The 22937-nt window shown below is 39.5% G+C and overlaps 1 protein-coding gene across 4 annotated transcripts in view; it reads left to right on the top strand.

Moving 5' to 3' along the window:
- FipoQ (F-box/LRR-repeat protein FipoQ) overlaps positions 1-22937 on the top strand; it is a 102226-nt gene that overhangs the window by 78233 nt on the left and 1056 nt on the right. For all 4 annotated transcript variants that reach the window (XM_087357830.1, XM_087357829.1, XM_022058106.2 and 1 more), the window contains 7 exons: positions 5003-5159; positions 6626-6743; positions 9384-9544; positions 11953-12058; positions 16116-16282; positions 20797-20999; positions 21496-21699. In XM_087357830.1, coding sequence (XP_087213956.1) covers positions 5003-5159; positions 6626-6743; positions 9384-9544; positions 11953-12058; positions 16116-16282; positions 20797-20999; positions 21496-21699 — 1116 coding nt within the window. The remainder of the gene's footprint in view (positions 1-5002; positions 5160-6625; positions 6744-9383; positions 9545-11952; positions 12059-16115; positions 16283-20796; positions 21000-21495; positions 21700-22937) is intronic.

Raw genomic sequence — 22937 nt, 5'->3', positions numbered from 1 at the left:
ACCTAACTTAGCCCAGCATAACCTAACCTAACCCAACCCAACCTAACCTAAACTAACATAACCTAACCTAACCAAACCCAACCTAACTTAGCCCAGCATAACCTAACCTAACCTAACCCAACCTAACCTAAACTAACCTAACCTAACCTAACCAAACCCAACCTAACTTAGCCCAGCATAACCTAACCTAACCTAACCCAACCCAACCTAACCTAAACTAACATAACCTAACCTAACCAAACCTAAACTAATATAACCTAACCTAACCTAACCAAACCCAACCTAACTTAGCCCAGCATAACCTAACCTAACCCAACCCAACCTAACCTAAACTAACATAACCTAACCTAACCAAACCCAACCTAACTTAGCCCAGCATAACCTAACCTAACCCAACCTAACCTAAACTAACATAACCTAACCTAACCTAACCCAACCTAACCTAAACTAACATAACCTAACCTAACCTAACCAAACCCAACCTAACTTAGCCGAGCATAACCTAACCTAACCTAACCCAACCCAACCTAACCTAACATAACCTAACCTAACCCAACCTAACCTAACCCAACCCAACCTAACCTAACCTAACCAAACCCAACCTAACTTAGCCCAGCATAACCTAACCTAACCCAACCTAACCTAACCTAACTTTAATGCAATCTGCCATTTGGCAGTCACTTTTGCTATGGAGTAAAAATTTAATTATCTGTAACAATAGGAACAACAATACCAATAAGTTAATGAAAGACTCTCGGGTAGCAAACTGCGTCAGGTGGCTTAATGGTGAATGAATCATTTCTTCCGCCAACCTTTAAGCTACCTCAGAAAGTTGTGATTCCTCCAAGTCATTACCAAGTTAACAGTAAAATATCTGATTTTAATGGCTGGAAAAGTGACACTAATTGGTAATGAAAGACCCCGTTCTATATTAACACCTATTTTGAGACTTATAAAATAGCCTGAAACAATGTATGGTACAAATGTGATGTTCTCAGCACACTAGAAATTTACTAATTAACATCGACAGGGAATGTAATGTCCCAGTAGTAACCCAAGAACTCGTGGTTGTTTTTCATCCATTAAAATGTTTTAGTTGCACATGAAATGTAATACAAATTGAAACCTGACAAATTTTATATTTGAATATTAAACAAAAACATTTTACATTGAATCCTGCAGATTTTTGAATAAGTTAGCCCTAAGATCGAGTATTTTTCTTTGTATACTAGAGAAGGGCGCTCCTTTCGGAGCTCCTACGGGGGGGGGGGGGGTTGTCAAGTTTGTAAAACGCAACCAAACTTGTGTAAGAAACTAAACTAATCGCCCCGAAATGAGGGTTAAAACAATTGACCAACCCCCCTTCCTTCGGGGGGGTTGGTTGCGTTTTGAAATCTTAAGTAACACGCTAAACTAACTGCCCTTCGGGGGGGTTAGTTTATGTCTCATTCAAGTGTTTTAACCCATGAGTAAGAAAGTAAACTAACCCTCACCCCCGAATTGGGGGGTTAAACACTTGACTAACTCCCCCTTCGGGGGGTTGGATGCGTTTTAAAATCTTGAGTAAGACACTAAACTAACCCTCTTCGGGGGGTTAATTTAGTGTCTTATTTAAGTGTTTTAACCCTTAAAGAGCAGTATAACTTGGATGAATATTATTTTTAGTATCAGATTACCTTGTTGGTGTTGGTAACTTTTCTCCATTCCTTAAACAGTGTAACGTCGCTGTTCGGAGACGAGCAGTGATAATGCGACTGGCTTGGTACTAAGCGTTATTTGATTACACGGCATTGTTGTTCCACAACAATGCCGTGTATAAACAAATATAAGGTGATATTGTTGATGACGTCATTGTTTGACATTAGTTTAGTTTAGTGTCTCATTCAAGTGTTTTAACCCTTGTATAAGAAACTAAACTACCCCCCCGAATGGGGGTTAAAACACTCGGTTGGTCAAGTGTTTAAAACGCCAACAGTTATGGTTCAGTCAACCTTTTACGTCCAGCCCCACCCCTGCAAATCTTCGTCTTAAAATCGATCATAAAGTCAGTCTTCATAATAGTTTTCGTAATCGTAATATATCGAATGAGTATCAGTTTACCTTGTTGGAGTTGGTACTTCAAATACTTGATAACGTCTTCTTTCACTTTTCTGATGCTTTAGGCCAACTGTCAGTCAATATTCAAGAATGCGATGTGCTGCTTCTGGAGCAGTGAAAATGCGACTGGGTTGATAGTTTTTGATTTCTTTGTTGTGAAGCGTTATTTGTTTACTCGGCATTGTTGTGTTCCACAACAATGCCGTGTAAACAAATATAAGTTGACATTGTTGATGACGTAATTTTTTGACGACAAATTAGTTGACGACGACGAAATCAGAAATTTTTATAGTATAGGGCAGAACGCTCCTTTCGGAGCTCCTCGGAGGGGCTGGTCAAGTTTTTAAAAAGCAACCAACCCCTTCGGGGGGGGGGGGTTGCTTTTTTGAAATCTTGTGTAAGAAACTAAACTAAACCCCCCGAATGTAGGATTAAAACACTTGATCAACCCCTCCTTCGGGGGGGGGGGGGGTTGCGTTTTGAAATCTTGAGTAAGACACTAAACTCGGCATTGTTGTGTTCCACAACAATGCCGAGTTTGTTTATAGTTGACATTGTCTATGACGTAATTTATTGACGACGACGAAATCACAAATTTTTATAGTAGAAGAAAGAAGACTCGGCATTGTTGTGTTGTACTCAGCATTGTTGTGTTCCACAACAATGCCGAGTAAACAAATATAAGGTGGCATTGTTGATGACGTCATTTTTTGACGACAACGACTAATCACAAATTTTTATAGTATATAAGAAAGAAGACTCGGCATTGTTGTGTTGTACTCAGCATTGTTGTGTTCCACAACAATGCCGAGTAAACAAATATAAGGTGGCATTGTTGATGACGTAATTTATTGACGACAACGACTAATCACAAATTTTTATAAGGAGATATAAGAAAGAAGACTCGGCATTGTTGTGTTGTACTCAGCATTTTTGTGTTCCACAACAATGCCGAGTAAACAAATATAAGGTGGCATTGTTGATGACGTCATTTTTTGACGACAACGACTAATCACAAATTTTTATAGTATAAAAGAAAAATAGATACGAGGTGCGATCGGAAAGTTTCAAGACTGCGCCTATAAAAACCCGTACACTTATCTCAGGTATTAAATTCATCCATCACCCTCGAAGTAGTTCCCCTGGGAGTGAACACAACGATCCCAGCGCCGCTGCCAAGCCTGGAAGCATCCCTGGAAATCTTTCTTTGTCAGCCTGTCAAGCACCATCTGCGATTCTGCCTGAATCTCTTCTATCGTCTCAAATCTCCTTCCCTTTAGCTGAATTTTCATCTTTGGGAAGAGGAAGAAGTCACACGGAGTTGGAGTCGGTTCTTGCAAGATCTTTGAGCTCCTGACAAACGAGAAGTCGATTCTGCTTCTGGTCCTCAGACAGGATGCGTCGCATGTGGAGTTCTTCCTTTAGAATCAGCTGACAGGTCCCATAGCCTATCCCAACAATGTCGCACAAGTCGTTGATGGTACGACGTCGATCTTCGTGAATGGCCTGCCGAATCTTCGTAACATTTTCGGGCGTTGTGCTCGAAGATGGTCGTCCAGAACGCTCGTCATCATCGACAGAGGTTCGGCCATTTTTAAAACGTGAATGCCACACAAAAGTTTGTGCACGACCCATTGCGGACTCCCCAAATGCTTGCTTTAGCATTTCATAGGTTTCCGTAGCCGTTTTGGCTAGTCTTTGGCAAGAGATTCAGGCAGAATCGCAGATGGTGCTTGACAGGCTGACAAAGAAAGATTTCCAGGGATGCTTCCAGGCTTGGCAGCGGCGCTGGGATCGTTGTGCTCACTCCCAGGGGAACTACTTTGAGGGTGATGGATGAATTTAATACCTGAGATAAGTGTACGGGTTTTTATACGCGCAGTCTGGAAACCTTCCGATCGCACCTGGTATGGTCGGCTGCCAAGACTGGCTGACAGATCTTGTGTGGTTATTTTTCTGATTCCTCGTAAGTTTAGTTCACAATCTCACTTGATTTCGTATAACCTTAGTATTAGTAGCGTCGTGAAATAATAAAAACGTAACTTTGCCAATGCCCGTCCAAATGAAGAACACATTTGATGTCCCTGTCACTGACGTTCGGCATTATATGAGATTTATCTCTGTGTATCTATAAATGCCAGTGTCTAGTAGGCTGCTTCACGTTCCAAAATGATAAATGTCCAATGCTGTTTTGTTTCTGGAAATTGTTTTATGCCTCACACAACTACTGTGCAATAGAATGATGATATAGTCTTCCCTGATGACGGAGGCAGTATGACCTCTGAAACGTTGATTAACATCGACCAGACTACACAGCGCAACAACCCAGAAGACAGAAATCTTCATACTCTGGTGATGGAGGCAGTATGACCTCTGAAACGTCGGTAAACATCGACCAGACTACACAGCGCAACAACCCAGAAGACAGAAATCTTCATACTCTGATGACGGAGGCAGTATGACCTCTGAAACGTCTGTAAACATCGACCAGACTACACAGCGCAACAACCCAGAAGACAGAAATCTTCATACTCTGATGACGGAGGCAGTATGACCTCTGAAACGTCGGTAAACATCGACCAGACTACACAGCGCAACAACCCAGAAGACAGAAATCTTCATACTCTGATGACGGAGGCAGTATGACCTCTGAAACGTTGGTTAACATCTACCTTACTACACAACGCAACAACCCAGAAGACAGAAATCTTCATACTCTGATGACGGAGGCAGTATGACCTCAGAAACGTTGGTAAACATCGACCAGACTACACAGCGCAACAACCCAGAAGACAGAAATCTTCATACTAACCGCTGTGAAAACCTCAAATCTTACAAGAGACATTTTGTTGAATTTTCAAAATATGCAGTGTTTTGATATTTGCACTTTGTGTCCTTGTTCCAGTATTAGGTTTGGCCCTACTTTGCGCTACATTGAACTACCCATTGAACTCATCACACATACTGTACTGCATGAGCTCTCAAACAAATGTCCTAATTTGACGCACATGTTACTGGACTTCTCTACAGCCATGCAACTGCATGACTTCAGTGAGATGCAGGTCAGTGCATAATATTAATTAATGATAATGAATAAGTCATGTTGTTTATCTGCATGTGATGATGACCTGTTCACTATATATTTTGACAAAGTTCGACATCTCTCTCTCTCCAAAAGAAGTAACATTGTATTTCATTTTTGAAATGCCATTTTACATCACATCATGTAGACACACATCAGTAATTATTGAATGGAAATGTTCACATGTGGTGTGTGTGTGTACATAGTATCAAATACGCTTGCAAAATTTCATGGTAACTTACATAACTCAGACAACAGAGATATTTGTAAAGATGCTTGAAATTATTTAAAGCTTCCTGGTTGAAACTTCTATGGAAAATTGAGTCATACTGTAGTTCAATCCAATCTGCAGTATTTTTTCATCAATACTGATGTCAATGGGGAACGGACATCTTAATGTGCCACCATTCTCTCAAAAACTCCACCACAACTGTGTTCTTCTTCTTCTTCTATGGCTCTCCGGTCCGTATTCGGTCCACGGCCTCCTCAATTCTCCTGTTCCATTCGGTCCTCCGTTAGGTCCGTCTGTCCGAGGCTTTGATTGAGGTTTCGAAACATCTTTCTTTTTACTGTGCAAGGTTGTTAGCCTTGTGTGTTTTCGTCTGCATCAAAAAAGTTACTCTGTGAACATTATAAATGTAGCCATTTGCTGTGACCTTATTGTCCGTGGCATTGAATTTCTAAAACACTTTGAGGCCGTGGACTCAGATTCTACTCAGGGAATATTTGCTATTCTAGAGTACTGACTGTCCTACAATTAATTTGAACTCATCTTAGGATGTAAATGTTTTCTGTGTTGTCATGTGTTGGCTTGTATTTTAGACGTCTTGTTATGGACAACTTTAACATCTAGGATGTTTACCATTTGCCATTATAAGAATTTAGTAGAATCTACAACAGTGGTCCCCAATGCAGTGCCCACGGGCGCCAAGGCTTTTATTGGGTGCCCGCGTTGTTACGGAAAGAGGTTATACTGAATAATGAAGGCCGTTCAACCATGAACATTATAAAATCAAAGCACAGATGCTCATTTTGACGATTGCGAGCAGTAACATCATCCTACACTCCCAAATTTGAAAAACTGGCCGATGAAATGCAGTGCCAAACATCACACTAACTTCCCACTTGAGTAATAATAATTGTACTTATAAAACTACGTATTTTTGATTGCGTGGTTTCTTGTATCATTAAACGTCGTGTTGTTTTGCGTATTATTTGGTGTCCATATCTTATTTGTCCAGTGAAAAGAAAATTTGGCTTTGTTGATTGGTTGGTGACCGCCACGATCTCATAAACTCTCAAATGTGCCCGTAGGCACAAAAAGTTTGGGGACCACTGATCTACAATAAGGAAGACCATGGCTTCAGTCCAATTGTAATGCCATCAAATAAGGTATTAAAATATGTGCTTGATAATTTCAACCTAATATGTTGGTGTGTTTCGTAGGCTTTTCCAACCAAGCTGCGGTATATGTGTATATGTTTGTCAGAGGTTATCTTCATGGAGGGCTTCATGAGAAAAATATACAACTTCATTAATGGGCTCGAAATTCTACATCTGATAGGTATGTAAGTTTGTATGCACGAGAGGAATTTGTTATGTGAGTTCATTAACAATTCATGGAGGAAAGTATGATCATCCTAACATATTTGTAGGTTAGGATTATAAGTACAGAAAACAAGAGAGAGAGAAAGACGAAACAAGTTAGGAAATGTTCACTGTAATAATAATTTAGCAAGCTGCACTTGAGGTGTAGGGCTTCATGCTGTGTCATTATTACCTTTTCTTTACCCACAATTGGAATGTGTTAAAATATTATAGTAAAACTCACCAACACTGAATTTCATGATAATTCATGCAGTATGTTTTGAGTTTTTACATGTGGACAGACATATGGAGCTATTTCAGTAGGCACTCTGTAGGGTTGAAATTTCTCCAAAAAAAATGCAGCGTATTGACATTGATTATAGCTATCTTATGTTCTTGAAGAGTCTGGAGATTATGTTTATAAACTTTCACAATGATACTGTATCTTGATACAAATGATGATATTGACCCCTGACTACTAATGATAACTGTATCTTCACGCAACTAACATTAGCGTATTCCAACACAAATAATAACATATGTTGACACAACTAATGGTGCTGAATCTTGACATAACATTATTTTTAATATTGATGCAGTGAATGCCACTGTTTCTTGGCACATCTAGTGATATTGTTTGTATATTGATACACTTTGAATTATCCAATTTATTTCTTGTGTCACCATTTTGGTGTATTTATAACAGAAAGGTGCAAAAATACAGATATAAGCTTTTACATGTCTCTTTATGTGTGCTGTAACTTGAGAAGCAATAAATGGATTTTTATTAAACCTTATATTATGAAGGTTCATTACAGTTTGTCAGCACATTATTGGTTAAATTCAGAAAACAGTCACTAACATGTGCATGTTATCTGGTCTCTAGATTATCTGGGCATGTTTCTTTATTTACATAAATACACACATGTGTGAACTAGGCTTTTGGCATCTTTCTGTGCCCTCTTGGGCATGGCGTTGGTTTTGGGATGGTGTACAAAAGATGACAAGTAACTTCCTTTTCATGCTTTATGGTCAGTGTCAGTGGTAGGATGGGGGGAGGTTTGTTCCAGTGGTTATAGTGGTGTCTTACAGTCTGTTGTATTATGTAGTATTAAATTAAATTAAATCCGTGGCGTAACAGCCCTCTGAGAGCCAAAGCCGACATGCCTAAGCAGAGGTGAACGATCATCCAACCAGATATAGGATGACGTGTGGTCATCACAACGAACCCCAAGCTATTGCTAGTTTTCATGGCCGGATTACGGTACCCATTGTAGCTCCCCAATTTCCTCACGATGCTGGGTTGGCACCTAAAATCTCATGAGAAAATTTCTTCTCCCCCGAGACTCGAACCAGCGCGCGTTCCGTATCGCCGGTCCGAAGCATGACGCCTCAGACCGCACAGCTATGGCGCGGGACATTATGTGGTATATAAAAGTTATATCATGTAAACATGGTAGTTAGCATTAATGAATCCTAGGTAAGATGGCAGAAAATCATAAGAAAATTGTGCTTGCAGTAAAACAAGACTGAATTACTTGAAATTTTTGAGAACTGAGAATTATCAACAGAATTAGCCAAAGATTATGAGGTAGGGATTAAGCGATCGCATCCATGAAATGACGCTACTCAGCTAACCTTCTCAGAACTGTAGCTGCTGTAATAGCACAATGAAATACAATTATGATGTTGGAAGTTATCCAAACTTCTTGACATGGTGTGTGTTGTGGGAAGGTTTGAAAACGTCAATGAAGATAATATTTTTGGCTGCTAAGTAATGTGTGAAATGGGCTTTCAGCATACAGGTATAGTTAATGCTGTCATGAAAGAAAAAGATGAAGATGGTGGGGAGGATGAGAGTGAAGATTGTGTGTGTCAGTCATAGCGTGGCACTACAGTGTATTGGCACGTTACTAGACGACATGTGTCATCTCTTTGAATACAGTGATGTTGCAACCACCAGGATAATTTGTACATCTGTAAAGAGGAGTTTAAACACTTCAAAAAAAAACAAGTGACCATTACAAACTGTTTTTAAAATAAATATCAGTTGTGTTAGAGAAATATTTCAAGTAATTTATGATGTTTTATGAATGCACCAAACAAAATATGTTGGATTGTCCATGTTTTTTAATTAATCATGTGTTTTCTCCCCTTTATTAGCCTTGATAATTATGACTTTACTGTATATTCTTCTGAATTAAATAAGAGTGATGATTCATAATCTGTGTGGTGAGTAGTTCATCAGTAGCTCTTAATTCTAGACGTCATGCCACCTCTAATATCACATCAGAACTGGTTGCTAGTACAGGAATTTTAGAGCTGCTGGCATTACGAATAGCAGAGCAGCTAGCAGAATGTTGATGCTGTCAAAACAGTCCAGAGTAAATTTATTATAGTGTGTCAGTTACAATATTTTTTAAAAAAAGTTTGTTTGTGGTTATTTAGGGTCAGAGGCAAATTCCCTTTTTAATCTGGAGGGGAGGGGGATGAAGAACAATGAGCACGATGTCAAAAATGCTCATAGCACTGTTCTTTACAAATGAATGTTAGGTTAGGTTTTCAGAATTTTGTATGTAAGAAGTACAGCTTTATTTGTTTATAATTTTTTTTGCAGGTACATATGAGAAGGTAGAGGAAGAGGAAGAAGAAATTTATGAGGTCATAAATGTTCACAAATTGAAGTCTGCAACTCCCAACTTGAGGGTCATCAACCTGTTTGGCATCAACTTTGTAGATGACAGCCATATTGAAGCCTTTAGTTCCAACTGTATTCAGGTGAAAATATCATCAAATTCTTCCAGTCTATATTGATGAAGGTGCAGACTACTTTGAAATTAATTTCACAGTAATCAGTACGTGCCTGTCTCTAAACATATGCAGGATATTCTCTCAGGACAAGCTAATTCTGGTGACATTTCAGTTCATAAGTGTCTACAACTTTACACAAACCTCTAGGTTTATTATTATTATTCAGTATTCTGTCTTACGACAGGTCCATTGCTCTGCCCAAAAAGAGCTCTCCAGTTTTCCCTATTCTCGGCTTCTCGCTTTAATTCCTGGAACTTCATCTTCTTTCCTTGTTTCAGATCGTCGGTTAGCTGCATCAGTCTTCTTCCCAGTCCTCGCTTTCCCTCAACCTGGCCTTCGGTGATATCACTCAGTAATCCATTCCTTCTCATAATATGTCCCAGCCAGTTAGCTTTCCTTCGTGTAATTGCCTGCAGAATGTTTCTTTGCCTCTAGGTTACAGAAAATTAAATATCCTTGCACAACCTCACAGCCAGAATAAATCCACGTTTAAATGTATTAAAGTGCAGAAAATCATAAAATGAACTGTGTTCTATTCATTGCAATTTTAACCTAGAATTTCTGGATAAAATGCTGACAGAAATGAAGAATAAATTTTAAAATTATCAACCTTACAGCATAATTTACATACCTTTTCCATTTTTATCACAATTATTTTTATTTATTCATTTATCTTTATTTGAAATACTTTATAAGATGGTAAAGTTGCGTCATATTGTGATATAATAAGTATATATTAAATCTTGTCCGTCTAATCACAATAATTCTTATTAAATATTAAAATATTACAATAATTAACATTTAAAATATTAAATGATGTTCTTTATCGAAATATTCGATTTACATTAGACCATCATTTTTTCATGTTTCACGACATGTTTCAGTTCCTAAAAGAACCATCCTCAGGTGTATATAATTATAAAAAGCTTCAAAACGATAAATAATTCTAATGTAAATCGAATATTTCGATAAAGAACATCATTTAATATTTTAAACATTTTAAATGTTAATTATTGTAATATTTTAATATTTAATAAGAATTATTGTGATTAGATGGACAAGATTTAATATATACTTGAAATACTTTAAAAAGATATAAGAGAGGCCTCTGAATGACATGACCTTTGTCGTAATGAGATGTTTGCTACCTTTTTTGGTGATAACAGTGGAAACGAGAACACAAAGTTGTCAAGCTTCTGATAGCTGGTTAAAATAAGACCTTGTTTCTGTTCTCAGAATTGTTTGTTGGTGTGCTGATAAATACTACTCAACTTTCCTTTGTTATTTAGTATTAATGAATGGAGATCCATAAAGGAATTGTGGTCTAATGCATGAATGTTTTTCGAATGAATTCACAGAAGAAATTATACAGAATTATATGTGTTTGTGCCATTGTCGTTCCAAGAACCTTTGGAATTCTTTCATAAGGGAAGCCAGACTGAACTAAATCTTTCTTACCGTCCTGGACACATTTATCAGTGGAATAAAACAATTATTTATGTAGCACAGTTGCAATTCTGTTTGTTTGTGCTACTGGTGGAACGCATACGCACATAGAAAGAAATAGTGTCTAGTGTCACCGAAACTAGTAACAGTTCTGACTTGTATATGGGCAGCGCACAGTTTGATTCTCAACTGCAGCACGGACAACTGCGATTGTGAATTTTTATGCTTTTCCTCAACGACTGGGTAATAGCTTGAAATAAACTGTGACCACTTCCATTCCAAATCCTTTCACATTCACGGAGGTCACTATACAGAAAATACAATTCTTTACATCACGGATGGAGCGCAACAAAACCAGATAACAATATATAGATTCTTTGGTTCTGAGGGGGATGTTAGTAAGAAATCTCGCTTCTTATAACAGATCTTTCTTTCGCAAATTAATCTCTGACAATAAATTAAGCCTTGGAAGTAACTGAGACACCACCATAATTGTTGTTGGTTTGGATATATACAATTTTTAATATCATGATGTAGCAACGGCAACACATTTATATTTGTGCAAAACCATACGCTATTAAATGGAACATACATATCCCACGCAGACCTAAAATGTTAACGCCTTAATATAATCTAAGATATGAGGAGCGCATAATAAGTTCCAGGTCATTATTTATTTTGTATTTTATATTGTAAACTTTATAATACCAATTGCACAGAAATTTGTGCCTTTACAAAGGAATGAGAGACATGGAATTAAACCTGTCCATCATGATCAAACTTCTGACCTTTGATCAATCCTTGCAGTCACCGAAAGAGATGGAAATTGTTAGGAGTTATGTCCGGGCTCTAACCATTTCCTCGCTAAGACTATTCCTCATAATGTTACTTGGTTTTAATTCATTACATGTTTTTTTTTTTGTTGACAGCTAGAGTGTCTGGCAGTGAACTTCTGTTCTAAAGTTAGCGGGTCATGCCTAAAGACACTGTTGCAGCGAAGTCGACGACTGAGGTGCCTTCTGATGAATCAAACAAGTGAGTGCCAGTGGGTGGTAAGCTTTGTATTGAGAAGAACAATGTTTCCCAAACATCCTCATGATGCATAGTTCAGATGTAGAGATGAGGAATAGAATTACAAACTTTTCTGCTTTTACTAACTTCATTCTCGTATGAAGATCACTGTCTTCTGGGTTGTTGCGCTGTGTAGACTGGTCGATGTTAACCAACGTTTCAGAGGTCATACTGCCTCCATCATCAGGGCGATGAGTCTGAAGATTTCTGTCTTCAGGGTTGTTGCGCTGTGTAGTCTGGTCGATGTTAACCAACGTTTCAGAGGTCATACTGCCTCCATCATCAGGGCGATGAGTCTGAAGATTTCTGTCTTCTGGGTTGTTGCGCTGTGTAGTCTGGTCGATGTTTACCAACGTTTCTGAGGTCATACTGCCTCCATCATCAGGGCGATGAGTCTGAAGATTTCTGTCTTCTGGGTTGTTGCGCTGTGTAGTCTGGTCGATGTTTACCGACGTTTCAGAGGTCATACTGCCTCCATCATCAGGGCGATGAGTCTGAAGATTTCTGTCTTCTGGGTTGTTGCGCTGTGTAGTCTGGTCGATGTTTACCAACGTTTCAGAGGTCATACTGCCTCCATCATCAGGGCGATGAGTCTGAAGATTTCTGTCTTCTGTGTTGTTGCGCTGTGTAGTCTGGTAGATGTTAACCAACGTTTCAGAGGTCATACTGCCTCCATCATCAGGGCGATGAGTCTGAAGATTTCTGTCTTCTGGGTTGTTGCGCTGTGTAGTCTGGTCGATGTTTACCGACGTTTCAGAGGTCATACTGCCTCCATCATCAGGGCGATGAGTCTGAAGATTTCTGTCTTCTGGGTTGTTGCGCTGTGTAGTCTGGTCGATGTTTACCGACGTTTCAGAGGTCATACTGCCTCCATCATCAGGGCGATGAGTCTGAAGATTTCTGTCTTCTGGGTTGTTGCGCTGTGTAGTCTGGTCGATGTTTACCAACGTTTCTGAGGTCATACTGCCTCCATCATCAGGGCGATGAGTCTGAAGATTTCTGTCTTCTGGGTTGTTGCGCTGTGTAGTCTGGTCGATGTTTACCGACGTTTCAGAGGTCATACTGCCTCCATCATCAGGGCGATGAGTCTGAAGATTTCTGTCTTCTGGGTTGTTGCGCTGTGTAGTCTGGTCGATGTTTACCGACGTTTCTGAGGTCATACTGCCTCCATCATCAGGGCGATGAGTCTGAAGATTTCTGTCTTCTGGGTTGTTGCGCTGTGTAGTCTGGTCGATGTTTACCGACGTTTCAGAGGTCATACTGCCTCCATCATCAGGGCGATGAGTCTGAAGATTTCTGTCTTCTGGGTTGTTGCGCTGTGTAGTCTGGTCGATGTTTACCAACGTTTCTGAGGTCATACTGCCTCCATCATCAGGGCGATGAGTCTGAAGATTTCTGTCTTCTGGGTTGTTGCGCTGTGTAGTCTGGTCGATGTTTACCGACGTTTCAGAGGTCATACTGCCTCCATCATCAGGGCGATGAGTCTGAAGATTTCTGTCTTCTGGGTTGTTGCGCTGTGTAGTCTGGTCGATGTTTACCAACGTTTCAGAGGTCATACTGCCTCCATCATCAGGGCGATGAGTCTGAAGATTTCTGTCTTCTGGGTTGTTGCGCTGTGTAGTCTGGTAGATGTTAACCAACGTTTCAGAGGTCATACTGCCTCCATCATCAGGGCGATGAGTCTGAAGATTTCTGTCTTCTGGGTTGTTGCGCTGTGTAGTCTGGTCGATGTTTACCAACGTTTCTGAGGTCATACTGCCTCCATCATCAGGGCGATGAGTCTGAAGATTTCTGTCTTCTGGGTTGTTGCGCTGTGTAGTCTGGTCGATGTTTACCGACGTTTCAGAGGTCATACTGCCTCCATCATCAGGGCGATGAGTCTGAAGATTTCTGTCTTCTGGGTTGTTGCGCTGTGTAGTCTGGTCGATGTTTACCAACGTTTCAGAGGTCATACTGCCTCCATCATCAGGGCGATGAGTCTGAAGATTTCTGACTTCTGGGTTGTTGCGCTGTGTAGTCTGGTAGATGTTAACCAACGTTTCAGAGGTCATACTGCCTCCATCATCAGGGCGATGAGTCTGAAGATTTCTGTCTTCTGGGTTGTTGCGCTGTGTAGTCTGGTCGATGTTTACCAACGTTTCTGAGGTCATACTGCCTCCATCATCAGGGCGATGAGTCTGAAGATTTCTGTCTTCTGGGTTGTTGCGCTGTGTAGTCTGGTCGATGTTTACCGACGTTTCAGAGGTCATACTGCCTCCATCATCAGGGCGATGAGTCTGAAGATTTCTGTCTTCTGGGTTGTTGCGCTGTGTAGTCTGGTCGATGTTTACCAACGTTTCAGAGGTCATACTGCCTCCATCATCAGGGCGATGAGTCTGAAGATTTCTGTCTTCTGGGTTGTTGCGCTGTGTAGTCTGGTAGATGTTAACCAACGTTTCAGAGGTCATACTGCCTCCATCATCAGGGCGATGAGTATGAAGATTTCTGTCTTCTGGGTTGTTGCGCTGTGTAGTCTGGTAGATGTTAACCAACGTTTCAGAGGTCATACTGCCTCCATCATCAGGGCGATGAGTCTGAAGATTTCTGTCTTCTGGGTTGTTGCGCTGTGTAGTCTGGTAGATGTTAACCAACGTTTCAGAGGTCATACTGCCTCCATCATCAGGGCGATGAGTATGAAGATTTCTGTCTTCTGGGTTGTTGCGCTGTGTAGTCTGGTCGATGTTTACCAACGTTTCTGAGGTCATACTGCCTCCATCATCAGGGCGATGAGTCTGAAGATTTCTGTCTTCTGGGTTGTTGCGCTGTGTAGTCTGGTAGATGTTAACCAACGTTTCAGAGGTCATACTGCCTCCATCATCAGGGCGATGAGTATGAAGATTTCTGTCTTCTGGGTTGTTGCGCTGTGTAGTCTGGTCGATGTTAACCAACGTTTCAGAGGTCATACTGCCTCCATCATCAGGGCGATGAGTAAGAAGATTTCTGTCTTCTGGGTTGTTGCGCTGTGTAGTCTGGTAGATGTCCACCAACGTTTCAGAGGTCATGCTGCCTCCATCATTAGGGCGACGAGCAATCTTATGTTGCGTTGTCGCCTTTGGTGGTCTAGTGGTATGTGCTTGCCATTAGACACAAGGTTTGTGGTTTCAAACTTGATGGATTTTTAAGGGTGATAAAAATCCATAGCATGACTTCCTTTGGAGGGGAAGTAAAGCTGGCTGTCCTATGTCATAGATCTATGGCATGTAAAAGAACCTTACGAGCATGAATGAGATGTTTTGTAAGGAAAATTCAGCCGCCATTTCTCACCCATGTCTGGTAGAGGCAATGTGATGGGCTGATTACTCGTCAAAGAAAATCCCTACCAGACGTCTGAAAGGAGGCCCCTATGTTCCACGTAGGAGAGAAAAGGTTATAAGGAGAAGAATCATGTTGTGTTACATTCTAAAACAAGTACTGTAATGAAATTTGCATATTTCTCAAAGATCTTATACATTACAAAATTCATAATACCACATTAATTGGTGTCAGTGTTGCTTCCATCTCAGCAGTTTGTGTAGCCACCATATTACTATTTTTGAAGACTGGCGATTATAAAGCGTGAAGGTAGAGCAACCTCCAGTGGCATGACCAGTTGTACAAATTTCCATAAAATTACTGTTCATTTTGGTCTTCTAGTTTGTAATGTTGTGTGAACTTGCAGGTGAATTCCAGGGTTTCAGGGCTGAAGATGGAAGCGGCATGTTTCTCTGAAATGTTGTTACCTAGCCACAACTCTGTTGACATTACAACCCATAGCACTGACGATAGAGACGTGCACATGTGTATGTTGATAACATGAGCCTACATTTCCTTACAAAATAAGTAACCATTCAGAAGAAATCCCTTGTTGTTATTAGATCTTAAGGGTCATTACTGCTACATATTACTGGACCTTGTCCTGAGACAGTCGACCTCACTTGAGCAAATCCTGATCCTCTGAGGTCAGTGAATCTGTGCTTTCTGCTTCTATAATCAACATTTTCAGGCCTCGTCAGTGAGCATGTGATGCAGGTGGAATGGGAGAAGACGGCGCTGCAGGAACTGGACATTACTGCAACAGATCTAAGTACACAGTGTCTTATTGACATGCTGACACGAATCCCAAACCTGCGGTTTTTATCAGCAGGGCAACTTAATGGTTTCAATGACTCAGTGAGTAGAGCGATATTAAGTCTCTTCACGTAGTGAGCATGTCTGTTCTTTGTTATGATAGGTTGTTAATATGGAGTTTAACCCCAGACAGAAATTTATGTGTGACAGTAATTACTTTCTAAGTCTTAAAAACTTCTAACAGTATTTTGCCATTATCTCAACTTTAAGTTTCATGATATAGGCAATTTATTTCAGTCCTTTCATTAGATCGAAGGAAAGATGTGGAAAGTGAGATTTAGCGTCGTTCCTCATAATAACATTTGGACCAGTCGACAAAACTTTTCATAAAACGTGGCACCGACATTGTGCATGACTCATGAAGTGTGAGCATTGCTAGTGCCAGTAATATCATGGGACTCTAAAATATTGTTTTGCAACATACGAGGTGCGATCAAAAGGTTTCCAGACTGCGCATATAAAAACCCGTACACTTATCTCAGGTATTAAATTCATCCATCACCCTCGAAGTAGTTCCCCTGGGAGTGAACACAACGATCCCAGCGCCGCTGCCAAGCCTGGAAGCATCCCTGGAAATCTTTCTTTGTCAGCCTGTCAAGCACCATCTGCGATTCTGCCTGAATCTCTTCTATCGTCTCAAATCTCCTTCCCTTTAGCTGAATTTTCATCTTTGGGAAGAGGAAGAAGTCACACGGAGCTAAATCCGGCGAATAAGGAGGGTGCGGGATGACGGCCATGGTGTTTGAGGCCAAAAACTGCCGAACTTTGAGGGCGGTGTGCGCTGGCGCGTTGTCATGATGCGTCGCATGTGGAGTTCTTCCTTTAGAATCAGCTGACAGGTCCCATAGCCTATCCCAACAATGTCGCACAAGTCGTTGATGGTACGACGTCGATCTTCGTGAATGGCGTGCCGAATCTTCGTAACATTTTCGGGCGTTGTGCTCGAAGATGGTCGTCCAGAACGCTCGTCATCATTGACAGGTTCGGCCATTTTTAAAATGTGAATGCCACACAAAAGTTTGTGCACGACCCATTGCGGACTCCCCAAATGCTTGCTTTAGCATTTCATGTTTCCGTAGCCGTTTTGGCGAGTCTTTGGCAAAATTTGATTTGTTCATGAAAATCCGCCATTCCGAAATCGCAGGAGGGTCGGTGTAATGCACTACCAAAACGCCCGTAACTAAGAAACAAATGCTAATTCGATGATGCCGGCTGGCACACTGATTCACTATGAATGTAGGCCGCACCCCCTAGCGGCAGAAGCTCGTACTACTTCCGGTTCGCCCTCTATTGACACAGTCTTGAAACTTTCCGATCGCACCTCGTATTGTTGAAATTATTTTGAGGCACTTTTTTTACAGAATCTGAAATAACAAAATGGATATTGTACAAAATCTACATTTAGCTTTTGGTTTAATAACAACAAATAAACCATAAAGCCTTTTTCACATGTTAAAATTTCAGAAGTGGCAGTGGTGTACAGCTTATAAAATCTGTTTTGCATATTTAATGTAGTTGGGATCTGTATCGGTTGAAGTTATTTATGAATGTTTCAATAATATATAAAATTAATATAGGTCTTGCTGGCTACAGCTTTTACACTGAAACATTTGAAGGTACATAGGCATTGTAAGTTATTGCTAGAACTTTTTCTTTGTCCTGACTTATGTTTTATATTAAGAAATAATATTTCAGATACAGGGCAATATCTTCAAAGCTCATTTTCCATTCTAGTATAATGGATCTTTTAAATGTATTTTATAAAGATTCTCACTACAAAATATGACAATTAAGACTAGTCATTTGTTTACAAGGAACTTAAGTTCATTTTTCATGTTTTTTTGGTATTATGCTCTTATTATGAAACTGTTATAACAAAAGTAAATGTAACAAACTGGATACAAGGGAACCATGTTAGTGTTGAGTTAACTTTCTGCTTTTAACATCCTACAATAGTAACTTTATTTTGTAGACAGTAAATACAATGCACTGGACTATATATAAAGTAAAGTAAAGTTTGTCCCACTATACGCCATGTAGGCGCTTGGGGTGAGTGGAGGTATAGCTCCTCTCTTCCTTGACCTCGGCACTAGATGGGGGTGAGTGGTCAGCATCACGCCCCGGCCGGCTTTACCCCCGGGAAAGGACCCTGGTACCCATTGTAGAGGGGGCTGGGTGGGCCCCAGAGCCGGTCTGGACGCAGAGGCTAGAGGAAAAATCCTCTGCCCCCATCGGGGATCAAACCCCGGCCGTCCAGCCCGTAGCTAGTCACTATACTGACTGAGCTATCCCGGCTCATGGACTAAATATATACATGTGAATTTAATATTTAGAGAAATCAAAGCACAATATTTGAATCTTGGAGAATTAGAATTAAATAGTCATCAGATCTTCTTTGGAGTCATGGGATTCCAGTTTGTTATCTCAGCATTGAGGCCTGACTATTCTGATTCATATTCTTCATGGTTTTCCTCAGTGCATCAAAGAAAATGCTGTAGTAGTATCACAAAATAGGCCATGGGTATACATTTCATACTACATAGCCTGTTCAGTTGATACAATACTAATAAACAACAAAAACATTCCAAGTTTAAAGAATATTTTATTTTCAATATGATCAGAATGAGATGATAGAAGACCATGTTTCTGTTATTAGTTTAATTATAGACACTGAATGTTAGAGACTAATACAGTACGAGCCTGCTGTGAGAATATTCATTGTCCTTAAATATGTCAAACTGTGTGTAAAATCTTACTAATATCATGCCTGTAACTTTTGCAGACTGAATGCTTGATACCTCTACACTATTGCAAGTGTACGCTATACAAAATAAGTACTAACACATCCAGATGCTGGGAACAGCTTAAAACAGATGTACACTTTAAAGGTAATTTGCCCTTTTGTTGCTTCGTACCTTGTGTGTGTCTGTGTATGTTTGACGGTTTATCGGTAATAACTATCAGGAATACACTCGAACCCCATCTTATGCTAATCTGATACAGTTTAATGCAAGGTTTTATGAATGTAGCGCATCGAGCCTGTCTGTTGCTTGTGAGACGTACTGACCGATCAATCAAGTGATATCATATTCCCTTATTGACGCATATATGTAAATGTGTGTGTTTGTTGTGTTTTACGTATTGACGCATGCATGCATTATTTGCTTATCTCTAACCACACCATAGAAGATTTAGAAGTGGATAATCTTGCCCATTGTACTTGACAGATTTAAATTTCTGTCATTATTTCTTATGAGACTTCTTAAAGGACGGTATCTGAGGAATAATTCGTTTTTGGTTAAAGAATGGAAGAGAGAAATCAAGCTTCTGTAGAGCGCAACACAGAAGAAACACTGATTGCAGTTATGGAAAATTTCATTTGACATCAGCAAATGGTATTGGATGCACAGGGATTAAATACTGAATATATTTTTACTTAAATAAGAATCTGCAAACTATTACATGTTCTGTGATACCAAATTCATTAATTTACGTGAAGTATATCAACAAATAAAGGTACTTAAAACTACACTTCGTATTTTATGACTCTATATGTACACTAATTTAGCGTACTTAAAGTTCAAGACATTCTCTAAATAATTCTATAACATAAAGGTGTGTTACGATCACATAATGAGGTTCAGAAAAGAATAACAACAGCTACATTTTTATCGCTGGCAAGTTACTTCAGTAAACTGCTATCAGAACAGTAAAGTAATTCCTGCGCTCAGTATCATTCAATAGACAGAGGTCAGCTTCATGCTTCAACTGTCTTGACGCCCAAAATAGTGTGAGCTAGCTACTGTTCTTTTGACAGGATGAAAACTCTGACCATAAATGAAACCCCCGGCAATACAGTCTATGGTCACATGATGTAGGAAGTGATTAAACTTAAATTTTTATCAATTATTTATTTTAATCCGTCTTATCACAATATTTAAAATTTCTTATAATTAAGATAATAAAATATCATTGATGTTCCATATCGATTGATCGGAACAATCACTCCTACATCTGTGGTATGTTTTATTTTAGATTTACTTTTATTTTATATTATTTTTATTTATATTTTACTGCTACTTTCTAACTATAATTTATATATTTTGCATTTTATTCTTTCAAATTCTTTAGTGTTTCTTTCAATCTTCTACTTACAGACCGATATGTACATCTGATAAAATTTAAGAAAAGACAACACCTCGCCCAAAATTGAAAACCAAATGGCATGAAACATCACCAAATGGAATTCATATTTGAGTTTTAAGTTCGTAAATATTTTACACCTGATGATGGTTTTATAAAAACTGAAACATGTTGTGTAAAAGATGTTCCAAAATGTAAATCGATCAATCGATATGGAACATCAATGATATTTTATTATCTTAATTATAAGAAATTTTAAATATTGTGATAAGACGGATTAAAATAAATAATTGTTAGAATATTCACAATATGACGCAATTACACTATCTTTTAAGTTTTTATTTTCATTACTTTACACATTTGTTTTTAGTACGAATAACCACGTAGACCTTCTTACTCTTGTTTGTGCGTAGGTACTTAAAGCTTTCATGGAATTAGGAAACCCCAAAAACTTGATAGCATTGGATGTGGATAGCTCGGACAACCTGACTGATGATGCCTTGCATAAGTTCCTGTCTCGCCACGGTCACCAGCTGTGGGGAATTGATTTGTCTGGTATGCCGCACATCACAGACCAACTGTGGCAGTCAGTTCTACCTGTTCTCAATAATGCAAAGTGAGTAACAGTGATTTGATTGGAAATTTATTAACGTCACTTCTTTTATACTTTTATTTGAAGCAGCATATTGCATGAGTCATATGTGCAAGTTCGGAGTGCTCATGGTGACACCTGCTGTCGTTCGAATGCTGCGGTCTATATGGGGAGACTAGCAATGAGTAGACTATTAACCCTCTGAGGTCCTATGTCGGACTTAGTCCGACATTTAAAAATCACAGGTAATTAAAAAAAATAATGAGTTGTTTTATTTTTCTTCGGTTACCAGGCTACGAGCAGTGTTTTTTGTGTGATCATCTGATAAAAATAATGTTCTGGCAAACACACTGTATCGTTACACTTGGCATATATTTGTTACCTTCCTTTTAATTCAGACATAAAGAATAGGGGATGTGAAAGAGAATATCTGTTAATTTGTTCACAGCAATGGACAGCATAATGTAAATTTGTTTTTAATTGAATGGTTACTAATTTTTTTTGTGTTTGGTTTAAACAGGATTGTGACCATGGGCACCCAGGAACGTCTTGGTGTGAATATCCACGTAGATCAGCTGATGGATGGGATCGCTAACAACTGTCCAAATCTGGAGCGCTTGGAGCTGCGCTGGGATCCTGAGAACCTTCGATTCTCTGACAAGAGCCAGAAAGCCATTGACATTCTAAGAGTCAAATGTCCAAAATTGAGATGTCTTGTTCTCAGGTAATTTAATTACCTGTTGCTTTATGTTTCGTAACATGGCACGGGACTCTAGTTTTTGCATCCATCCATCGATACATGAGAGTATACCATTACCTCATATTATCATACCCTTAAAAATATAATTTATGTTATTTATTTTCGCTCGTCAGTTCCATTTATCTTTATATATTGTTCAGTCGAGGAATGCATCACTAATTATAATGACACAGTACTGTTTAGTGCATTTGGACACACAGACTTTGGTCACATATCACTAGGTGCTTATTGGTTGTTTGGTCTTGATTTTGTGTTACAGTCACGGGGTATGCGGGGACAGTAAGCTGCATTGTAATTTAGCACTGTGTTCACTCACTAGCTTAATTGTCATTTCACGAACACACGACGTATTTGTATGTCGGATGATGAGTGTTTTTATGGTGTGACCAATATGTATGAGAATTTTACAACTTCTTCTGGTATTCAACAACCCAGAGGTTTATCATAATAAAAATTCCTGACACAGACAGCTGTCCAGACCAGAAATACCTACATGGACATGCATTCACATATTAATTAACTAAATTTATAAATTTGTAGCTTAAATGCGTCATGTTTGTGTTGATTAAATATATATATAAATTTATAAAGCACATTTAGTCCTGTGAAGCTAATATTCAGTTAGCTAGTCAAGAAATTCGGGGTCTGCAGCGGCCGCGCGGTCTGAGGCGTGGGCCTTGTGCCGCTTGGTCGCTGGGACCGTGGGTTCGAATCCCACTCAAGCCATGGATGTTTGTCTGCGTCTTTCTGTATCGTGCTGTCCTGTGTACAGGTAGAGGCCTTGCGATGGGCCGATCCCTCGTCCAAGGAGCCCTACCGAATGTCCATCGATCAAGCCAACGAAAAGTTGAGACCCGCAGTGCTCAGGCACTTGAAGAACGGGTCGTTCCCAGTATCCCAGTCAAGAAATTCTCCACCTTTTACATAACCTATAAGCGTACAGCTGGCATCATAATTTAGTTCATTTGTAATCACCTTGTATTTGTTCATGTGTAGCTTTTCTCTGCCTTGTATTAACTACAATGATTCCTGCCAGCTTTCTATCTAATGAGGACATCAATATGTCTGCCTGTCTGTTTAGGGCTCAGAATGTAGTCTTGTAGATTACGACACCATGCGATCTTTTAAGGAGATTCTTTACATTTCAGCGAAGCATACTGCCTCCATCTTTTGGGTATAAGTGAAGCTGAAAACAGTGTCAG

This window comes from Zootermopsis nevadensis, unplaced genomic scaffold, assembly GCF_977971745.1.
Source record: "Zootermopsis nevadensis isolate Lab colony 2312 unplaced genomic scaffold, Znev_1.0 Znev_ptg000028l, whole genome shotgun sequence".
NCBI lineage: Eukaryota > Metazoa > Arthropoda > Insecta > Blattodea > Termopsidae > Zootermopsis > Zootermopsis nevadensis.
Note: the sequence above shows the minus strand (reverse complement) of the source record. Positions and strands in the feature narration are given on the sequence as shown.